Source organism: Ischnura elegans, chromosome 5, assembly GCF_921293095.1.
Source record: "Ischnura elegans chromosome 5, ioIscEleg1.1, whole genome shotgun sequence".
NCBI lineage: Eukaryota > Metazoa > Arthropoda > Insecta > Odonata > Coenagrionidae > Ischnura > Ischnura elegans.
The window spans coordinates 90,856,316-90,875,678 of record NC_060250.1 but is presented as its reverse complement, the minus strand read 5'-3'; the positions used below and the strand labels follow the sequence as shown (position 1 = coordinate 90,875,678).

Sequence of the window (19,363 nt, the reverse complement as noted above, 5' to 3'; positions counted from 1 at the left end):
GGTGAACTATATCTATATATGCATAAAGATAAAAAATAAAAATTATCACCACAGCATGAAATGTAATGCAGCAATACAAGAATAAGAATTTTGATTTAGATAGGAGGCAGAGGGGGCAGTATTTCAGCATTTAAATACATACACTTAGATGTACTTTGAATATCAATAACATTATAAAATGTGAGCTATAAAAGGCATTGAAGATCAATTTCTCAGCCATAAAACATAAATAATGAGTATTTAACTTTCTTGGTATATATCACAATAGAGACAGTATGCACTTGTACCAATAAGTACAATAAAATTTACTCTTCAAACATTCTAGCTGCTCTCAGTTCCACCCAATGAAGACTCTGTGCAGTGTTTGTGTGTTTCATCATAAGCAGTTACAATTACATCATTCACATCCTTATCAGATATGAAAATGCAGTCATATATATCAATTCCAGAGATCCTGCAATACAAAAAAATACCAAAAATAAGACTTCTCAAATACATCTTCTGGACTGGGAGGCAAGGCTCATGAAAATTATAGAGGGTGGTGTAAGAGATCTAATCAACATAAGAATATCACTGATACAGCCAGGATACAGTAACTGTGACCTACAATGAAATTTCTTTGACTTTCATGGAAGACACCCCACTTCCATAAATAATCGGCCCACCAAAAATTATTTGAAGACTATTACATCTTAGGATGGCAACTAAAATCACAATCCCAGAAAGTGTGAATTAAATATGGTTAACTCTTGCTAACTCCTTTGCTTGGCTAAGATCAAGGGTGAGTCCAGCCAAAGAATTATCCATGGGACCATTTATGGCTATGTAGCTACGCACCCAGCTACCTAACAGGCACTCCCTGTCTCTTTTCAGAATCAGCAAGCACACCTTTGAAAGACAGTGGTGCAGATAGCATTACTTTCTATTGTTATAAGAGGATGCCTAGAAGGGCACTTTGTGACTTTTGCAAAAGTCATGACAAAGTGGCGTAGCAAGGGGGAGGTCCGGTGTGTTCTCATCCCACCCCCCCCCCCGAAATATATCGATTAAAATTATGTATTATCTATCATTAAAGCTACTTTTTTCAGGTTATCTCAATTACAGAAATTTTACATATTTGTTTCGGTTCAATTGAAAATAGTCAGGTCACTGAGAGATACAGTCTTCATTGTTGATATTACTAAATTAGTATTATCATAGAGTAAGTATATTCTAGAGGGCTCACGGCATAGGGGGAAATCGTATCGACAGTTTTAATTCTCAAAAAGCGGGAAGATGGCACGACAGTAGCTAGCCAGAGGCGAGAGAGATCGCTTCAAGGTCAACTCGCCTATCCCCTTCCCTTCCCGCTCCCCCTCTTCCTGACTCAGTCCCCCGAGCCCCAAGCATCGAAGGAAGGGAACAAGATGTTTATATCGGCCTGATAGAGCATAGGAGGACAGGCGGCGCACAATGGCCCAGATCGCGAAAAAGTTGGACAAAAATCAGATTTTCGTTGGATGTCTTTGAAAATTGCTTTTCACACGTTTTTTGGCATGCTATTTTCATTTCTGCAGTTATTTTCACGAAAAAATATTATTTTAGGCGATACGTGGAACTTTAACTTATTAACTGGCCAATTGTAACGCTGACTGCATAGACGAAACCAAATCATGATAAAACATGAAAATAAATGATAATTAGTTATAAAGTATGAGTTAATGATCTTTGAAATTAGTCAATAAACAAAAAAGGCTAAAAGTAGGGTTTTTGGGTTCATTGACTTACGTTAAAGAGGTGCGATTTCCAGATTTCGAGAGGTTCTTCTGTATGGACTAAAAGTAATTTTTAAATAAATGTCAAAATAGTATTTAAGTGACTCTTTCATTCTCAAGCCGATGTCCCACGGTCAAATTTGCGTCAAAATATTTTGATCAAAATTTTTGTCCAAATATTTTGATGCAAATATTTTGATACAACTGGACTGGGGGTGTCCCACGATGCATCTCATTTTGATCAAAAACAAACGAAAGACGATATTTATGTGAACAACTAGGAAACTTGTGGAGGTGGAGGATTAATCTTTCTTTTTAAGCAGGCGAAATTGTTTGAACAGGCCTCTTGAACATTAAAGATGCGAAAAAAAGGAAACAGAAGGAATGCTGAACTTGGCCTTGGCTGGAAAAGGGGTATGAAAGCGTTGGAATAAGCATGCTAAACATGTTGGAGAAGGAGTTGGTCGCCGATGTTCCCGTTTATTATCGATAATAATTGACGACAAGTCAATATATTTTCATGTCCCTTATCAGGAAGGTTGAGGGCAGAATAAAACGCCAGGATACAAACGTGAGGCAGTTTATTCCCGCGAGGAAAATGTTATTAATAAATGATGGACATTGTGGTTGAGGAGATGTTATGAATAGTGCTGTAAGCGTGCATTTAAATAACATTTTTCTCTCCTAATCTAGCAGTTTCTAAAATAAGGTCCTTATCCTATAATCATAGTAATAGAAACGGGCAGCTGTAGTGTTTCACAGGTACAATCGTCAGTTCATATTAGTTATTTCTCCAGCTGCTCGCTCGCATTGTATGCCTTCCATAAAGCGTAAAATTCGGCCTCGATACCTTAAGTAAATCTTTTATTATTTCCAAAACATCCCTCCTGGTATTGCGATTCTAAAGATCGCTTCCTTTCTATTTAAGATCAACTGATTATTACGGATTTCCTAGTTGAGAGCTTCCATCGCCTATCACTAAGACAAATTTTTGCTCATATTTACCTTTAGGGCCACACCAGGCGATGAAATAGACGATCACGAACATATATATATATTTGAAATAATGTTTTGTGAATTCACTTCGTGGTATCGTGATATTATAAATTTAAAACTAAACCTTTTAGTATTCCATACAATACTAATGAAAAAACTCAACCGGTTTCGATCTTTTCAGGTCCTTATCTAGAGGTTTACGATTAAGATAACGACCTGAAAAGGTGGAAACCGGTTGGGTTTTTAATGCATACTGTGTGGAATACAACAAAGTTTATTTTTGTGTCCATAATATACATAATTATTAATTAAAATACTCATGCAGACGATAAATAAGTTTAACGTATTTGGCCTGTGTGTCAGCGCTTGGCGATGCTTTTTTGTCAAAGGCCCTGTGATTGGTTGGTTTCATCCAATTGGATGAAAATTTAGAACCTGTCCTATCCATTTGTACAAATCGGTGATTTGTACAAACGGTACAAACGATAGGACCAAAAGCCAGTTGGACAAAATTTTGACCGTGGGACAGGGTGCGCGTCAGTTGCATCAAATTTTGATCAAAATATTTTGACGCAAATTTGACCGTGGGACATCGGCTTCATATAAGCATGGTTAATGATTTATAACTTTACGAATTATGTATTATAATTATTCATCATCAGATTCTTCTCAATCCCACCCATCCCTCTCCTCTTCGCATTCGCTCGCAGAATTTTGAGACTCATGCAAGACCAAGAGATCATGAACCTCCTGCGAAAGATCTTTAAGGCCCCGACATTTGTTCAGTCAGTTCCTCATGTGCTAATAAAAGGGTCCGATGTCAGGATCAGTCACCGGAAAATATTCTCATTCGTATGAATTCGAGATATTTTTCTCGCGTAATGCTCGCGGTATTTTCTAATATCTTTATGGCGAGATTCCTGGGCTTCCTCTGACAGTTCTCCATCAGGAAGAAGAGCCAACTCGATAACATCTGCACCATGTAGAAATACTTCGTGCTCCATGGGTGGCATGTAAAACCATCCATAATGTCTCACAAAATTATCCGCTGTATCTAAGCAGAACTTCTTAAATTTTACCGGATCAATCAAAAATCCGCAAGACAGAGATCTCAAACTAGTTGAGAATTGAAAGATTAACTCTTCTTCTACTCCTGCAAATTAATTGACTTCAAGCAGCTTCGTTTTCCTAATTTTGGAGCGCGTAGTAACATCAGTGAATTGGTTACTTGGCCTACCCCCTTGTATATCGGAAGTACCTGTTAAAAAATAAGACTACTAGAACAATATCCCAGGGGACCCCATGTCACCATTAAAATACTAGGAAAATACGAACCCGAGGTGCTTGGAAGGTTGCGAAATACATCAGGGAAATCAACAATTTTGTCCAACCATTTGCCATTCCTCTAAAAAACAAAAGAGATTGATCGTGAACTAGCTCATCATCTTCTCTCGTCGGAATAAAGAAATTTCATGTTCAAAAAATTAATAAGCTCAAGTTTTGCCTTTCATCTCCGTATAATCTGAAACAACCCCCTAGATATGCATTCAAATTCCTTTTTCGAGCAACTATGGTTTTCTCTTTTTTCTCCAGCATTTTTCCGTGCAGTTCTCGCCGCGTAAAAGTCCATGAAATTTTTGACAGTCAACAATAATTACACAGATTTGTAAAAAGCTACACAACAGTCTTCTTCCTACAAAGTTTAAATATAAAATAGAAGGGAAAATATGAAAAATAGTGCTGTGCCTCGTCTCAGACCAATTTAAAAAAACGGAAACTAGAAACGGAAATAAATGAAACATAGTATGCCTACTCGTATGTGGTTGTCAGGAACTAATAAATCACTGAATCACATTTCTTTAGTTATCACAACACTATAACTTCTGTGTGAGATCACTGTTAAACACAAAAACTGTGGCCAAAATAGGACTTCTCAATTAGTAATGGGTATGTGTTCACATCGGCAGAAAAGGAGAAACTGAAGGGTAACAAAATGTTTTGACCGCTATTTGGACGGGGTTAAAAAGAAGAGCCATGAAAATGTGGCTATTCCCCCAGGTAACTTGTAGGGGTAGGGTTGGACCCGTAAAGAGAATGTGAAATGTTTAGATTTTGTGCGAAAATGCAATGCCATGAAATAGCGGCGGACCTGCAATACAACCCGTCCAAAAGGAGGCGGGTGGAGGGTAAAGACCTCATCTATTAACAAGTGTAGCTTCAACTGCAAGTCAGACCACCTCTAGGAAATTAACTCAAGTTGGGTGGTGCTCCAAGTTAAGATAACATAAGGTCCCGACTAAGGACCACTTCCCACGTCCCTAAGGTCCGGCATGTGTTCGGGTGACGGGTCTCTTGCCACTTCGGATTGAAAGAAAGGGAAGCCGGTAGTAGATTTTCCCATTAGCAGTGCATGTAGCCTATCGTATTTACTTCAATATATCACCAAAACGCAATTGAAGTCGTTCTGAGAAGCGATCGAATACAATACAATTAACGCTAAAGACCTGAAAAGGAGGAAACCGGTTGGATTTTTAATGCATACTGTGTGGAATACAACAAAGTTTATTTTTGTGTCCATAATATATATTTTATTAATTAAAATGCTCATTTGCAAACTTTGTTGTATTCCACACAGTATGCATTAAAAACCCAACCGGTTTCCTTCTTTTCAGGTCATTAGCGTTATCGTAAACCTCTAGATAAATACCTGAAAATATCGAAACCGGTTGATTTTTTTCATTAATACTGTATTGAATACTAAATGGCTTAGTTTTGAATTTATAATGTCACCATACCGCGAAGTGAGTTCACAAAACATTATTTCAAATGTATATATACGTTCGTGATCGTCTATTTCATCGACTGGTGTGGTCCTAAAAGTAAAAATGAGCAAATATTTGGTCTCGATAGGCGATGGAAACTCTCAACCAGGAAATCCGTAATAATGAGTTGATCTTTAATAAGAAGGAAGCTATCTTTAGAATCGCAATACTAGGAGGGGAGTTTTGGAAATAATAAAAGATTTACTTAAGATATCGAGACCGAATTCTACAGGTTATCTTTGTGGCGGGCATGCAATCCGAGCGAGCGAGCAGCTGGAGAAATGACTAATATGAAATGACGATTATACCTGTGAAACACTACAGCTGCCCGTTTCTATCACTATTATTTTAGGATAAGGGCCTTATTTTAGCAACTGCTAGATTAGGAGAGGAAAAATGTGATTTAAATGCACGTTTACGGCACTAATCATAACATCTTCTCAACCACAATATCCATCTAATTATTAATAATATATTCACCACGGGAATAAACTGCGTCACGTTTGTATCCTGCCGTTTCATTCTGCCCCCAACCTTGCTGATAAGGGACATGCAAATATCCTCACTTATCGTCAATTATTATCGATAATATACGGGAACATCGGCGACCAACTCCTTCTCCATCATGTTTAGCATGCTTATTCCAACCATTCATACCCCCTTTTCCAGCCAAGGCCAAGCTCAGCATTTCTTCTGTTTTCTTTTTTTCGTCTCTTCAATATTCAAGAGGCCTGTTCAGACAATTTCGCTTGCTAAAAAAGACAGAATCCTTCACTTCCATAAGCTTCCAAATTTGTTTACATAAATATCGTCTTTTTCCTTTTCGTCCAAATGATATGCATCGTGGGACACCCCCGTCCAGTTGCATCAAAATATTTGCACCGTTTGACCGTGGGACACCGGCTTAACCTATGTGGCCTCTGTTTCAGCGCTAGGCGATGCTTTTTGTCAAGGGCCCTGTGAATTGTTGGTTTCATCCTATTGGATGAAAATTTAGAACCTGCCCTATCCATTTGGACAAAACGGTGTTTTGTACAAATGATAGTACCAAAAGCCAGTTGGATGAAATTTTGACGGTGGGACAGGGTGCGCGTTAGTTGCATTAAATTTTGATGCAAATTTGACCGTGGGATATCGCACAGTGGGCGAAAATTGGAAAATGCCGGACAAAATTACAAAATGACTTTTTTTGAGTTATAAACTTAAAACTTCGCAGGTATACTCAAAACTGATTGAAATTTAAGGATATGCAATTCATTTGACAAAGATCCTACCCGATTCTGAGATACACAGGCTTAAACGTGAGCAACGTTCCATGAAAACGCCCGCCTTCAATTTTCTCTGAAAATCTTCCAAAGTATGTAGAAGGTGAAGTTGTAGGTGGATTCTTGCGGAATAAAAAACCACATAATCTATTGGCATGGTGTTCTTTCTTTAATATGCGCACGTCGGGAGTTGGATTAGCCGCGACGTGGTAATGTTATTGAAACTGTATGGGTTTTAACGCACAGCATTCACCGTTTTTATGCTTTTATTCAAGACACCGATTCTCAAATGGTCTGTGGTGAAGACAGTGGAAGTATTTTAGCCGAGGTGAGTTCACGTTTCATTGCAGTTCATTTCGTTTTCACTGGATACGATCGAAGACTATGCTTCTTTAAAAAGCGTTCACACTTCGAAAAAGTGACTTGTTCCCGAGAATCATACAAAAGACCTACCAGAAAGATACCAGCTGAGACTGTTATACCTTCTGTACTCTCCGATCCCTCACCCCCAGGGTTTTACTGCGAAAACGGACGTTTTATGACACCGCGGAGCTGTGCCTAAGACCGTCTTAACGGGGTATGTCTACGGGAACATCTAATAAGAATATTTGTATAAATTTGTACTATTTCAAATTTCTCTAAAACATCAAGCCTTGTGCCATTACTGAAGGGGTGAAGAAAATTATGGTTGAAAATGACAAGAATGAAAAGTCTGTACCAAATGTTTGGCGAGAAGTGATGTTTCATCCCAATTTCCTGCACTTTCTATGTTCTTTCATTCTGATAATAAAACTTCTGCCTGTTTGACCAATGAAACTCAAGTTGCATGATTCACAATTAACTTTGTAAATGCCGGATTGATGGATGGGTTCTATTTTGTCTTTGTCACGACACAGAACTTCACCGAGAGTGCAAGGGTTGTAGAAAGAAACATAGAATTTATTTTTGGGGAATTTGTTTGCAAGCCTGTTGGAAAGGTCTCCCACAAAAAATGACCGGCACCAATTTTTAGAATTCTCTGTGATGGCGGAAGGGAGCAAAGCTGAGAAATAGCTCGCGTTTTCATCTTTCTCTGAAGGATTTTAGTTTAAGTATTAAAGCTGTAGCCATTTGAAATTGCAATTGATTTCATTGTGGAAAGTTCACAATTGAAATTGACTGCATTTAAAGGTAGATTGACCTATCTATGTAACATTAAATTGAATGTAACATTTTGCGATGCATGAGATCTTATTACGGATTAGCACACTGTTCTTTTTTTCTGCTTTGGAAATAATCAAATCTCCTTCGTTTATCTTCTAATTGATTGATCAAAATCAACTTGTTTGTGATTAACTTTCATACGGTGAGATTTACTTGGATTAGCAAAAGTAATATAATTATATATATCGCACAATTTTGTTTTCCTACATTCTCGCGCCGGAGGGCTACTTTCACGTCGACTCCGTCGAAATTTTTTTACATCAGATGGAAGTCTTTTAACCTTCTAAAAACACATCACTAGTTTTTACTCGTCAGGACATGAGTCCCCAACAATGGAGGAAAATGAGGATTACACCTCGGGAAAATCATTGCTAGGTGACATTTCAGCCACTCAGAGGAAGTATCTCCGGAAAGGCTCGTCAATAGGTCTGTTACAGTTCGAAGTTTGGACTTAAAACTTTATGTTGCATGATCTCTGCCTTCTCTTCGGGTTTCCACCGCGTCCGTTGCCTTTTGGCGAGAACAGTTTCGACAAAAGCCAACGGACGCGGTGGAAACCCGAAGAGAATGCAAAGATAATCTGATCAACGCCGCGAAAATCTTCGAACCTACTTTATGTTGCAAGATTATAATAAATCCTGTATTAGTGTTGAAAATCTGTATTTAAATGAATAACTCGTCATCAAAGACAAAAAAATAGGTTTTGGTTTGTTAAATTGTGTACGAAAAGCAATCAATATCTAATATACATAGAATCAAATGTTTTATAACAATTAATGAATGGACAACTCAAGATTCTAACGCGATAACATATTTTAGCCTACGGATTAGGATTCCCCATGAGGCCTACGAAGCAAATTTTGCTTGCAGTTTCGATTCACAAAACTGCATAATAAGAGATTTAATTCCGAAAAAGGGGAGGGCGTATAATTTTGAATCGCCATATTTTTCTAGTGCCGCAACAACTTACAATCGGAATATGCCAAAAATACTCCATTCGATATTCCTGTATAAATGCTCACCGCGTAAAATGTATCTTTGGATATTTAGTTTTTCGGCCCCTGGGAGAAGGGATTCATTCATATAATGAGGCAAGAATTTAAGCAATGAGTGAACCCGGGCTCAATTGCAGCCGCTATTTGTTTTACTTTTAAGAACCTCAACTAAATGCTAACGCTTAAAATAAAACTTTCCTCAAACGACAATGCGTCTTGTTATTGACGAGACGACGATTATCACAACTATGATCAGAATAAGGTCTCAAGGAAAGACAAAAACATGCATTAGATGATCCCCGGCCCCATACGTAAGACCTGAAGTAGAAAACTGGTACAGCCGAAAGAAACCTTTCCATTTTCGACGTGGTAACAGAATGGGCCATTACTCATCCCGCTATCGAGCAAACAAATCAAGGTCACCGACCACCCCTATTCCCAAAAATGCTACTGCTGGTCCATACCTCTTTGTGTTCGTTTGAAGCTGCGCGCTTAAGAATTCATTACCAAATACTTTTAAGCTTTAGTTACCAACTGTGGTGAAGAGGCTATGACCGTTAGCGAAAGGCAAACAGTGCATTGTTTTTCAGTGTAGGGATCCTATCTCGCATTCCTATTTTATTGTAATATTCCGGCACTTGGTGTTGCAAATAACATTTACACTTCACCAAAGTGAGGTATTTCATAACTGAAGTTCTGAAGCACACCACTCGAAATGTATTTCATTCTATATGTTGATTGTTCAATGAAGCGATGAACATCAATAAGATTTATAAGTCTCTTGAAGGGAAAAAATCTTCCCTCACGGAAAATCTCTTCCTCGTCAAAACAACAGCTCACCTCGCCAAACTATCTGATGGCAAAACGATATCCTTGGGAGGCGGAAGCTTTCAGCGTGGACCCAGGCCAGAAAGGAAAGCCTGACGAGGTGCGTTCATTAAAAATTCATAACTCCCCTTGTAATCGAGATAAAGTTACAATTCTTTCACCAAAAATAAATTTATAGTTTTGTTCAAATTTCATACGCAGCATATATGGACCTATATCGTAAGATACGAAAGTTAGCAGGCGATTGATTTTTACCCTGCAAAATTCCAGATTTTTCGTCCGAAAGATATATAAACACACATAACAACGTTGAAACTGAGTAATGAACAAATTAAAGTTTACCAGTATGGAAAAAAATGTACTATAAACATTTCCTGCAAGTTTCAACTTTATACTAAGAACAGTCTGCCGGAAAATGGATTAGGAATATAAACTCGGAAAAGTCAAGTAACTAGCCGAAATTCGATAAAATATTTTTTATAACAATTGTTATAAACAAAATCGAATAATTAATGTCTCCAATTAACGTAGCAACCCTTTCTGCTTCAGAATATATTTTTAGACTTGTGGAACGAGCAAATTAAAAAAATTGCCAAAATTCTTCTAGTGACATCTGGTTAATCGCTCTAGAACTACACCAAAAACGTATACGATTTTTGTACGTGTGGTGAGCTCTCTATATATACTTACTCTATGGTATTATGTATACTTGTATAAATATATGCAACATATATTGGTACAGTGGATTCCGGTTTATTGGGACATATCGGGACTTGTGCACTTTGCCCCAATTAGGCAAACTCTCTTGTATGGGCATAAAAAACTTAATGAATTGTAGAAAGAAGACCAAAGAATGTTTATAATGCAACATAAGTTTATGAATTTGATTAATAATTCAATGAGTTTTGTTAATTTATTATCAGTTTTAAGAATTATAACATTTTTGTTAAAAATATTCTTCACAGTCTCGGACGAAGTCGAATGAATGTCTTTTACTAAGTCCTTTTTAAAGAAAAGTCCTATCCTCTTGCGGATAGTATAACAACAATGAGCTTTCAAAATAGGGCAAGAATAGGACCAGTTTTGAAAAATAAGAGAAAATCAAAGGAGGAAAATGTAAAAAAATAGTATTCTGATAACAAAAAATTTTAATTTCGTTGCGAGTATAGTCTATGTTGCCGACTTATGGCCCAATGAAGCGGCATGCCGTACCAAATAAGCGGAGAATACTCTGGGATATTCCTCTATTGGGTTCTGTTCTTCATGATCTGCTCCAATTAAGTGGCTGCCCCAAGTAACCGGTGGACCCATTAAACGGAATATACAGTATTACTAAATGACCCCAGACCAGAATGTTTTACTCCTCAAATGAGCCACAAAAATTTTCTGGACATGGGATTGCATCAGACAAATACAATTTTTCAAGAAAAGGCTTCCAGATGACCACACAATGAAGTTCATAATGATTTAAAACAATAATGCACACGATTATCCTACCTGTCTAAAAGTGAACTTGAACCATGGACCTCCTCCTGGCCTTTCATAATTTCCATGATGGCCTCATCTTGTTCATCTGGACATCCAACAACTACTTGAATAGAAGCAGTGCCACTGTTCTCAAAACTGCAGCTCTCAATAATCAATTCAGATCCTTTAATAACCTATAAAGTCATATTAAAGAGGCAATGAATGGGTAATATTAAAAAACTCCACTCTTACAATGTCAGCAATACTCATGCCAAAATTAATTTTTATTGAATATTAAAGAAAAAAAAAACTTTCACAAATGCCGTCTCAAAAAGGGAAATATTTCAGTGGGATTACAAAATATTAGATGCACAAAATTCTAATGAATGAGATGAAAAATAATTTTATGCAAATAGTGTAATTAACATGATTCTATTCAACGCCTGGAATTGTTGTGATGCATGAAATCATGCTAACTTGACATAAATGAAGCTCTTTAAGTTGCAATTACACTATAAGGCCACTAAATTATTTTTGTTTCCCAAGGCTATCATTAAAAAAGTTTTCATGAAAAAACTGACAGATATGAGCCAATTAAACAAAGACTTATTTAAAAAAATAAAAATTACACAAATGCTACCTAATACAATTCTTATGTAGCAAAATGAGAGTGCCTAACATAGCAGCAAGCTAAAAGACCATGCACTAGGGCTGGTTTTTCCACCTGCCAATAATTATCTCACGGATTACTCAATCTGGCCGATAACAATAGGATAACGTTTATGATACCATTATTATTCGAAGGGTATATATTAGTAGGTATAACCGACCAATAACAATGCCACTTACACTTATGGGTGAAAAAGAAACCACGAGCTATAATTAGGTGACGATTAGGTACTCCCCCTAGTGGTTGAACAGTTTTAGTCATAAGCAGTGTCCCGGTAAACCAGATGCATTTAGCTGAAGATAAGTTGTTGCTGCATCCACAGAATCATTTCCTTTCACGCTGATTATTTTGCGTATTATAAAAGGTGCGTACACTAGAAGCCTCTTTAACATCTACATGATGATGTAGCTTACCAAAAGATAAAAATAGCGAGAGACAATTTTTCAGGTTAATCAGCACGAATGGAGGTACTAAAAAAGCTCAAGAGAACCACGAATTTTATTCCAGAATGTAGGTGATAGCTTTTTGTTAGGCCACCAAAAAGAAAAATACATTAGAAAACAAATCGAGTAACACCACCACATGGTCGCAGGAGGAGGAAACTTGAAAGTAGATAGAAGATTTATTTAAGATAGGATTAAGACTAGATTTGATTAGGAGAGGATTGGTAAGATTCATTAATGGATCAATTGCATAAATTCATTTTTACAAAAAAATAGATACAAATTACAGTTGAGGACCTCAAATATGGAAAGCTTGGGACAGAAGGGTTTCTGAATTTCTAGTCTTTAGCAGAAAAAGTGGTACACTTTTTCAGAATTTTAATGCAATAAAACCATAACTCAGAAATTACACATGAAAGGGATTTTTAACATTAATCAGCAAAAACATTCAAGCAGTATTTCAATTTATCGTGTTTAACTTTGCTTTAAAATGATTAGAGAAAAAGTAGTAAGTGATTTAATACTCATACAATTCAAAACATTACCTATTTGAATTTTGAGCAACAGGCCCCAGATTTATCACTTAAGTCAGCAGCCATGCTATTTTTACTGAACATGCCATACAAAGTTAATTGATTCATATGGCCAATTTGTTTTTATGCAAAACTTCTAGAATATTATACAGCCCCATTATATGTTGCTCAGTTATAAAACTTATCGATGTATACTATCGATACCTTCCTTAGTTCCTCATCGATACTTATACTATCGATACCTTGCTTAGTTGGACAGTAAATCTGTGAAAATGCTTCTATATTTTGTTAATTAATAAATTTATAAATGCGTTCAGGCTCTTGTGCTCCATGTTTGAGATCCCTAGGCATCCCTGCCTATGTTGTTAGCGCATGTTTATTGGGTATGCTGACTTCCTACTCGTCCCAGAACAAGGCTCGGAGAGCGGTGCCACGAGGTGGCAAGTCGAAACCCTATGCAGAGGAATTTTCAAACATTGCGGATTTCTGTTTTTTTTTTGGGTTTCTGGATTCCGGATTTGAGATCCTCAGCCGTACTTATTTTCAGGTACTAATTAAATGTGCCAGATTTCAATATATAGGTGTCAAGTTTAGGTATCAATCCTGAATTGCCTGTCGAGCGGTATTCTCTTTAAGGCTTTCTCAATACATATTTATTTCTTTTAAATTACTGGAAGCTAGGATGAGCTAATGGTCTGCCCTTGGTCTCTCTCCTTCCAGAACATAATTTCAAAAGAAACATAGAAATTTCGAGAAAGCCTACACCTATCCACAACCATTCCCACACCCCATCACCTTCATGATACTTAAAAAGATCGACATGTAAGAAATGTATCATTGGCCTGAGGAGGTCTCAAGCAGCGGAGACAAAAATGCATGACATTAATCCAACGGTGACGTGGGTACACCTATAAGAGAATACCGCTGGACATCATGGTATGCCAAAGTTTCAGCCTATTGACTGTCTTACCTGACTTAAATTGGTGTTTTCTAGTACATTCATGTGTCATTTTTTTGGGAGGAATTCAATTCGTAAACCTATTTTATTCATTTCATTCGCATTTTCAAAAATCAACTCTGCAATATTACCACATTTCATACTTTTTCAATGTTCAAGCAAATATTCTTGAGTTAAAATCTCAGGTCAAAGATGGACAGATCGATAGCTTATACCTATCTAGGTCTATCACGCTCTCCAGCATGACATTAGAAATTCATCTTGCAACTGCTCGTGTCTCTTTCTTCATAATTTTACATGCTGTTGATTTAATCACTCCCAGAAAATCACAGACAGCAATGAGCACAATCACAGAAGCATCTTAGAGTTATAAGTGATTTTTCTGTGGGTTTACAGCATTATTCTTAAATGACATTTGATGTAAAGCCACTACACAACATGATTACCATGGTCTGAAAAAATCTTGTTTACCACCACCAAGTGTAGTTCTACACACCTGTTGGTCAATGGAGAATTCTCTCCTAAAATTAGGTGGATGATATATGATTTATTTTCTTCAGTCAACCGAAATTTGTGGTGAAAATGTGTCTACCATTTCTGAAAATGACTACTCCATCTCTAATAATACAAAAACATCTAATATAATGAAGGTATTCAACTATATCACCATCATCATCTTCCAAAAATGCTAGATGATCTAGAATATAAGGATCTAGCTATTGGGAGGTGGATAAACCAGGCCTTGCCAGCACAATTCATAAGTGGAGAAACATTTGACGAAGCTAAGACAATACACTAAATACAAAAACATTTTTTACGGGATAAACTAAGAACATTATATGTATTCTACTCTTAGTACCGTATACGTCTGAATATAGTCCCCTCTTTTTTCCAAAAATGCCCAAGGTAAAAGTAAAGGGGGGGACAATATTCAAATGCATTTTTTTAACTTTTCCCGAAACCGAAGCCACAAAATTAGGGGGGGACTATATTCGGAGAAATACGGTATATGACTATACCACACGACATTACCATATATTTAAATAAAATTACACTAATTTTCATAAGATAAGAGAATATTCTCTTTTGCAAGAAACACTTACCCTAATAGCCACCCGACAGTTGACAAATTTGCAATCGGATAAATAAACTTTGGATTTGGAGTAAATGACTATTCCTAAGTCAAGTCCTTCAAAACAGCATCCTTGGGCCACAAGTTTTCCACTACACCCAACTGCTATTCCCCGTTTGGGCGGAACTTCAGATGTAAGTGTAGCAGGAAAGGATGACGTTGACAATGTTGATCCTGGTAAAGTTTCCAAGGTTTTGCTGGGGAAAATAATAAATTTTCACACATTTTTATTTGATAACAGAAATTTAAAGTCAAGTAGATACCTATTTAGAGATTTTATGAGAGGTATCAAGGACAACGTGGGACAAAAAAGGTACAAGTGATATTTAACAAAATTGGGCATAAATTATGAGTGATTAAGTATAAATAATACATCCACATCAAATTGTCATATGGAACCTAAATTACTCCAATACATTATCAACCAATAATTATTACACCGTTTATAACCATTAAGTGTAAAAATTCATATCAATTTCACAATTTCTACAGTAAATGCACAGGCATAACGAAAACCACCTCATACACTGTATTAAACCTTTGCCAAAACAGAATATGAAAGCCTTGGGAAAAAGTCATAATATGTAAAGGTATAATAAAGATGTACAAAATAAGATAAAAGAATAAAACAAAAATAGAACTATTTTTTTAAATTCCAGGTCAAATGGGTCAGAAATGCATGACAGTCATAAAGCCACTTACAAATCCATACAGCCATCATTACTTTTAGTCATGGGCTGTTATTGTGCTTTTCTGTAAAGGTAGTGATGTTCATACATAACTAGTGAACCAGCAGCAGTGGGGGTCTGGTCATTTCAAATTAGCGATGAGGATATAAAATCTAATGGAGAAGTTAGTGCTAGGAGTTGATGACTGGGAGTCATAAGAGGAGGGGCTGCATGAATATTTCAATGTGCAGGATACGGGAGACAGTGCCATGGAGGAAATGAAGAAGAAGGCATCACAATAATCGTCCATAGACAAGAAGTAGAACAAAGTACAGTAAAACCTCTTTACGTCGTAATGGAGGGGACCAAAATTTGGGCAATTTGATGTATGGAGGTGCACTATAGAGAGGTTTTAGTGATAGGCACCATTTTTTCATATCCTTTGGAAATGAAAGGCACTACTGCCTTTTAAACCGTTATATTTATGTGTTTAAACAAACAAGCACGCATCAGTGAACATATATTTATTATTTAATAATTACAGAAAGCGAGTGCTATCGCATGATTTTTACCATGATTCGAGAGAAAATGATGTGATCTCTCTCAATTCAACAGTCACTTAAATAGTTGTTAAGTTATAGTAGTTAAAAGGATAGTTGGATACCTTTTTTCTTATTTACTGTTAGGTATGCTCTCATATGGAACAAAATGGCCATAAGTAATGATTAACCTGAAAATTACAGCATAATAAGGTATATAAAAAAAGAGTGAAACATTTATTGCAGAAAATGTCATTCCATGTACGTAATCGGGACTGCATTAATGGTCTCTAGTTGAATTGGTGCGATTTGCGGAGGTAGTTAGGCTGTCTCGGGGGTATCTCCTTGGTATGATAAGTGGAGGTTTTATATAAAGAGGTTCACTACAAAGAGGTTTGCCTATAAATTTACATGTAAATCTGACGGGACTTTAGGGGTGGTATGATGTATGGAGGTTTATGATGTAAAGAGGTTCACTACAAAGAGGTTTGCCTATAAATTTACATGTAAATCTGACGGGACTTTAGGGGTGGTATGATGTATGGAGGTTTATGATGTAAAGAGGTTCATTATATAGAGGTTTTACTGTACTTAGAAATTTGTGAGAGCTGAAGAAACCTAAGGAGTGCACTCTATCACAAATTAAAGAGAAACTTCGGACAAACTTTAGTCCATAAAAATCAGTCACTGCAGAAAGACACAAACTTAACAAGCAAGTACAAGGTGGAAACTGCACAGGAGTTTGCCCTGGGGATAAGAGAAGATTCGTAGTATTGCAAGTAAGGAGCTTTCCAAGACTAATTAGTGTTAGGCTTGAAAGAATAGGACATAGTTCAGGCTCTCTACTTGGAGAATGAGGACCTGACGTTTGAGAAGTCCATGGAATTTTCGGAATCAAGAGAAAATGCATCATGTAACCCAAGTGGAAGCCTGCTCATTGGCTTTATAAATGGGCAAAGATGATGCTATAGACATCCATTTTGTGAAACAAGGGGCCTCAAGGAGCAATGACAACAAGAGGTACAAGAAACTATCGCAAGAAGTATCGCAAGGGGGAAGTCCACAGAGTGAAGGCAGGAGGTGGAAATGTGGGAAGACAACAGAGAAGAAGACCATTGAACCCTCCCACATTGTGTGGGGGGACTAGGTATAAGGGGAAATGCAGCTGCTGCAGATTTGGGGGCCACAGTAAAGCAAATTGCTGATTGAAGGTGTACAGATGTGACATCTGTAGAAAGGTAGGATATCTCAAGGTGATGTACAGGGAAAGTTGTAGTAAATTTTCCATATTGCACCAGGAGGTACTGGAAGATTCTTAGGGTCCAAATGCTATGGTTGATGAGTTTGATCTTTGCTTGTTCAATGTGAGAAGTTCAAACATGGGAGACCCTGGCAAGTGGGAAATGAAACTTGGAATTGATCTAAAGAAGTTAAAATAGGAAATTAACACAGGTTCAGCCTTATCAGATGTGTCAGAAGATTTCTACCACAGTAATATTGCTCACATAATTAATTAAAATCCTGTTCAGCCGGCGGTCTTATTCCAATACATTGGTTGAAACAAAGGTTATTGGATATACCAGTACAGTATGTATTAGGGGGGTAATACGATGATCTTGCCTTAGTTTGAGGCAAAGATAAGTGGCCCACCCCCGTTAGGTAGAGATTGGTTTTGAGTGTTAGATTTTCCCCAACCAATGAACGCAATATCTGTTGCAGCAACAGACAAAACCAACAGAATCTTTAAGGAATTCAATGAATTATGGGAAGACGATTGGCGGTTGTTCAAGGGAAGTGTGGCAGCCTTGCACTTGAAGGGAGGAGCAAAACCAGTACATATTTTCCTCTCCAGGAGCTTTGGCATTTGCACTAAGGAATAAAGTGGAGAGGGAACTGGGCGGGCTTTCAGAATTGAGCATCATATGTACTGCAGATTTCAGTTATTGGGGTACCCCAATAGTGCTAGTGATGAAAAATAATCTCAGCAAATAGCACTGAAGAGTCTCAGAGATTTTGTACAGTCAACACTCATTGTGGACTTTTCAGTTACTGACAGTCACCATTTGCAATTGCAATGCATGGCAGTCATTAAGTCACAGTGAATACTTGTGACTGCATCCACCAGATATATAAAATTGAGAGAAACCAAGAGGGAAATATTATATTAAAAGGATTTGAACTCACCATTGACAACAAAATATCCCATAAGATGTCAATACACTAGTGGAAGGAAGCTGCACGTCTCCAATTAATGGTACACGCTCGGCATCTTCATGGACAAAAGAGCACTGCTTAATTGACACAGAGCCACACTCCACCAACAAAACTGCCTCAGTCCCAACAGGATCAAAGCAAATATTTTCCAATCTGGCCATGGAAATTTGGTTGACAGGCAAAGTCTTGAGCATAGACCAGTCTACAATGATCATTACTCTCCCTAATGAGTTTCCAAAAATTGTTGTCTTCACACTTTTCATATCACTAGATATTCCTGCGTGATAAAGTGAAGACAATAAAATCAAATGAATAAAAGCAATGGCTGGCATAACTTTTAGTGCTTAAATGATTCTCCATGACAAGTTAGTTAATGAGGTCATGGTACAAGCTAGATAATGACAGTATAAAAAACAGCAAATATATTACCTGCAACAGTGGTGCCAGGAAGAAGAAAATCTTTGCTTGATTTCAGCGAATGGAATCCAGAACAGAGAACAAAAGTGGTGTCAGCACAAGAGACAAGATCCTTTACAACCTGGAACTTTGGATACACCTCAATCTCACTAAAAATTCAAATGGTAAAAATCATTACATTCCGTGAAATGTATCAAAGTTGATGTCTGATTAAAAATAGAATAAAAGCGTGAAATTTTTTTCCATCAAACTGACAGCATAGGCCAAGTTTGATAAACTTATAGGATAAAAATTGTCATTAAATGTGATGATGTACTTTAAATAATGGTAAATAGCTTATTTATTCCCACAACCCGGAAAAAATCTTGAAATTGCTTTTTCATTAAGGATTCAAACCATTAACAACTACACACGCTCAAACACCTATGCCGTGTAAAGAGGAAACTTACCCAGGGGAGA

At 37.1% G+C, this 19,363-nt stretch overlaps 1 protein-coding gene across 1 annotated transcript; it reads right to left on the bottom strand.

The window, feature by feature from the left end:
* Positions 1-108: 108 nt before the first annotated feature.
* LOC124159741 lies at positions 109-19,164 on the bottom strand. Its single transcript, XM_046535652.1, has 6 exons — positions 19,160-19,164; positions 18,917-19,053; positions 18,458-18,764; positions 15,038-15,263; positions 11,361-11,524; positions 109-454 (listed from the first exon to the last, which is right to left on the bottom strand). Exons 1-6 carry the CDS (start codon positions 19,162-19,164, stop codon positions 322-324), a joined length of 972 nt encoding a protein of 323 aa, XP_046391608.1. The 3' UTR covers positions 109-321.
* Between the last annotated feature and the right edge of the window lie 199 nt (positions 19,165-19,363).

Bases quoted from the DNA above. Each gene is read 5' to 3' on its own strand.
- LOC124159741 (XM_046535652.1), bottom strand. The intron at 18,765-18,916 runs GTAATATATTTG...TTTATCACGCAG, and splicing joins TCCTGGCACCACTGTTGCAG to GAATATCTAGTGATATGAAA. The intron at 15,264-18,457 runs GTGAGTTCAAAT...TATTTTCCCCAG, and splicing joins GGGATATTTTGTTGTCAATG to CAAAACCTTGGAAACTTTAC.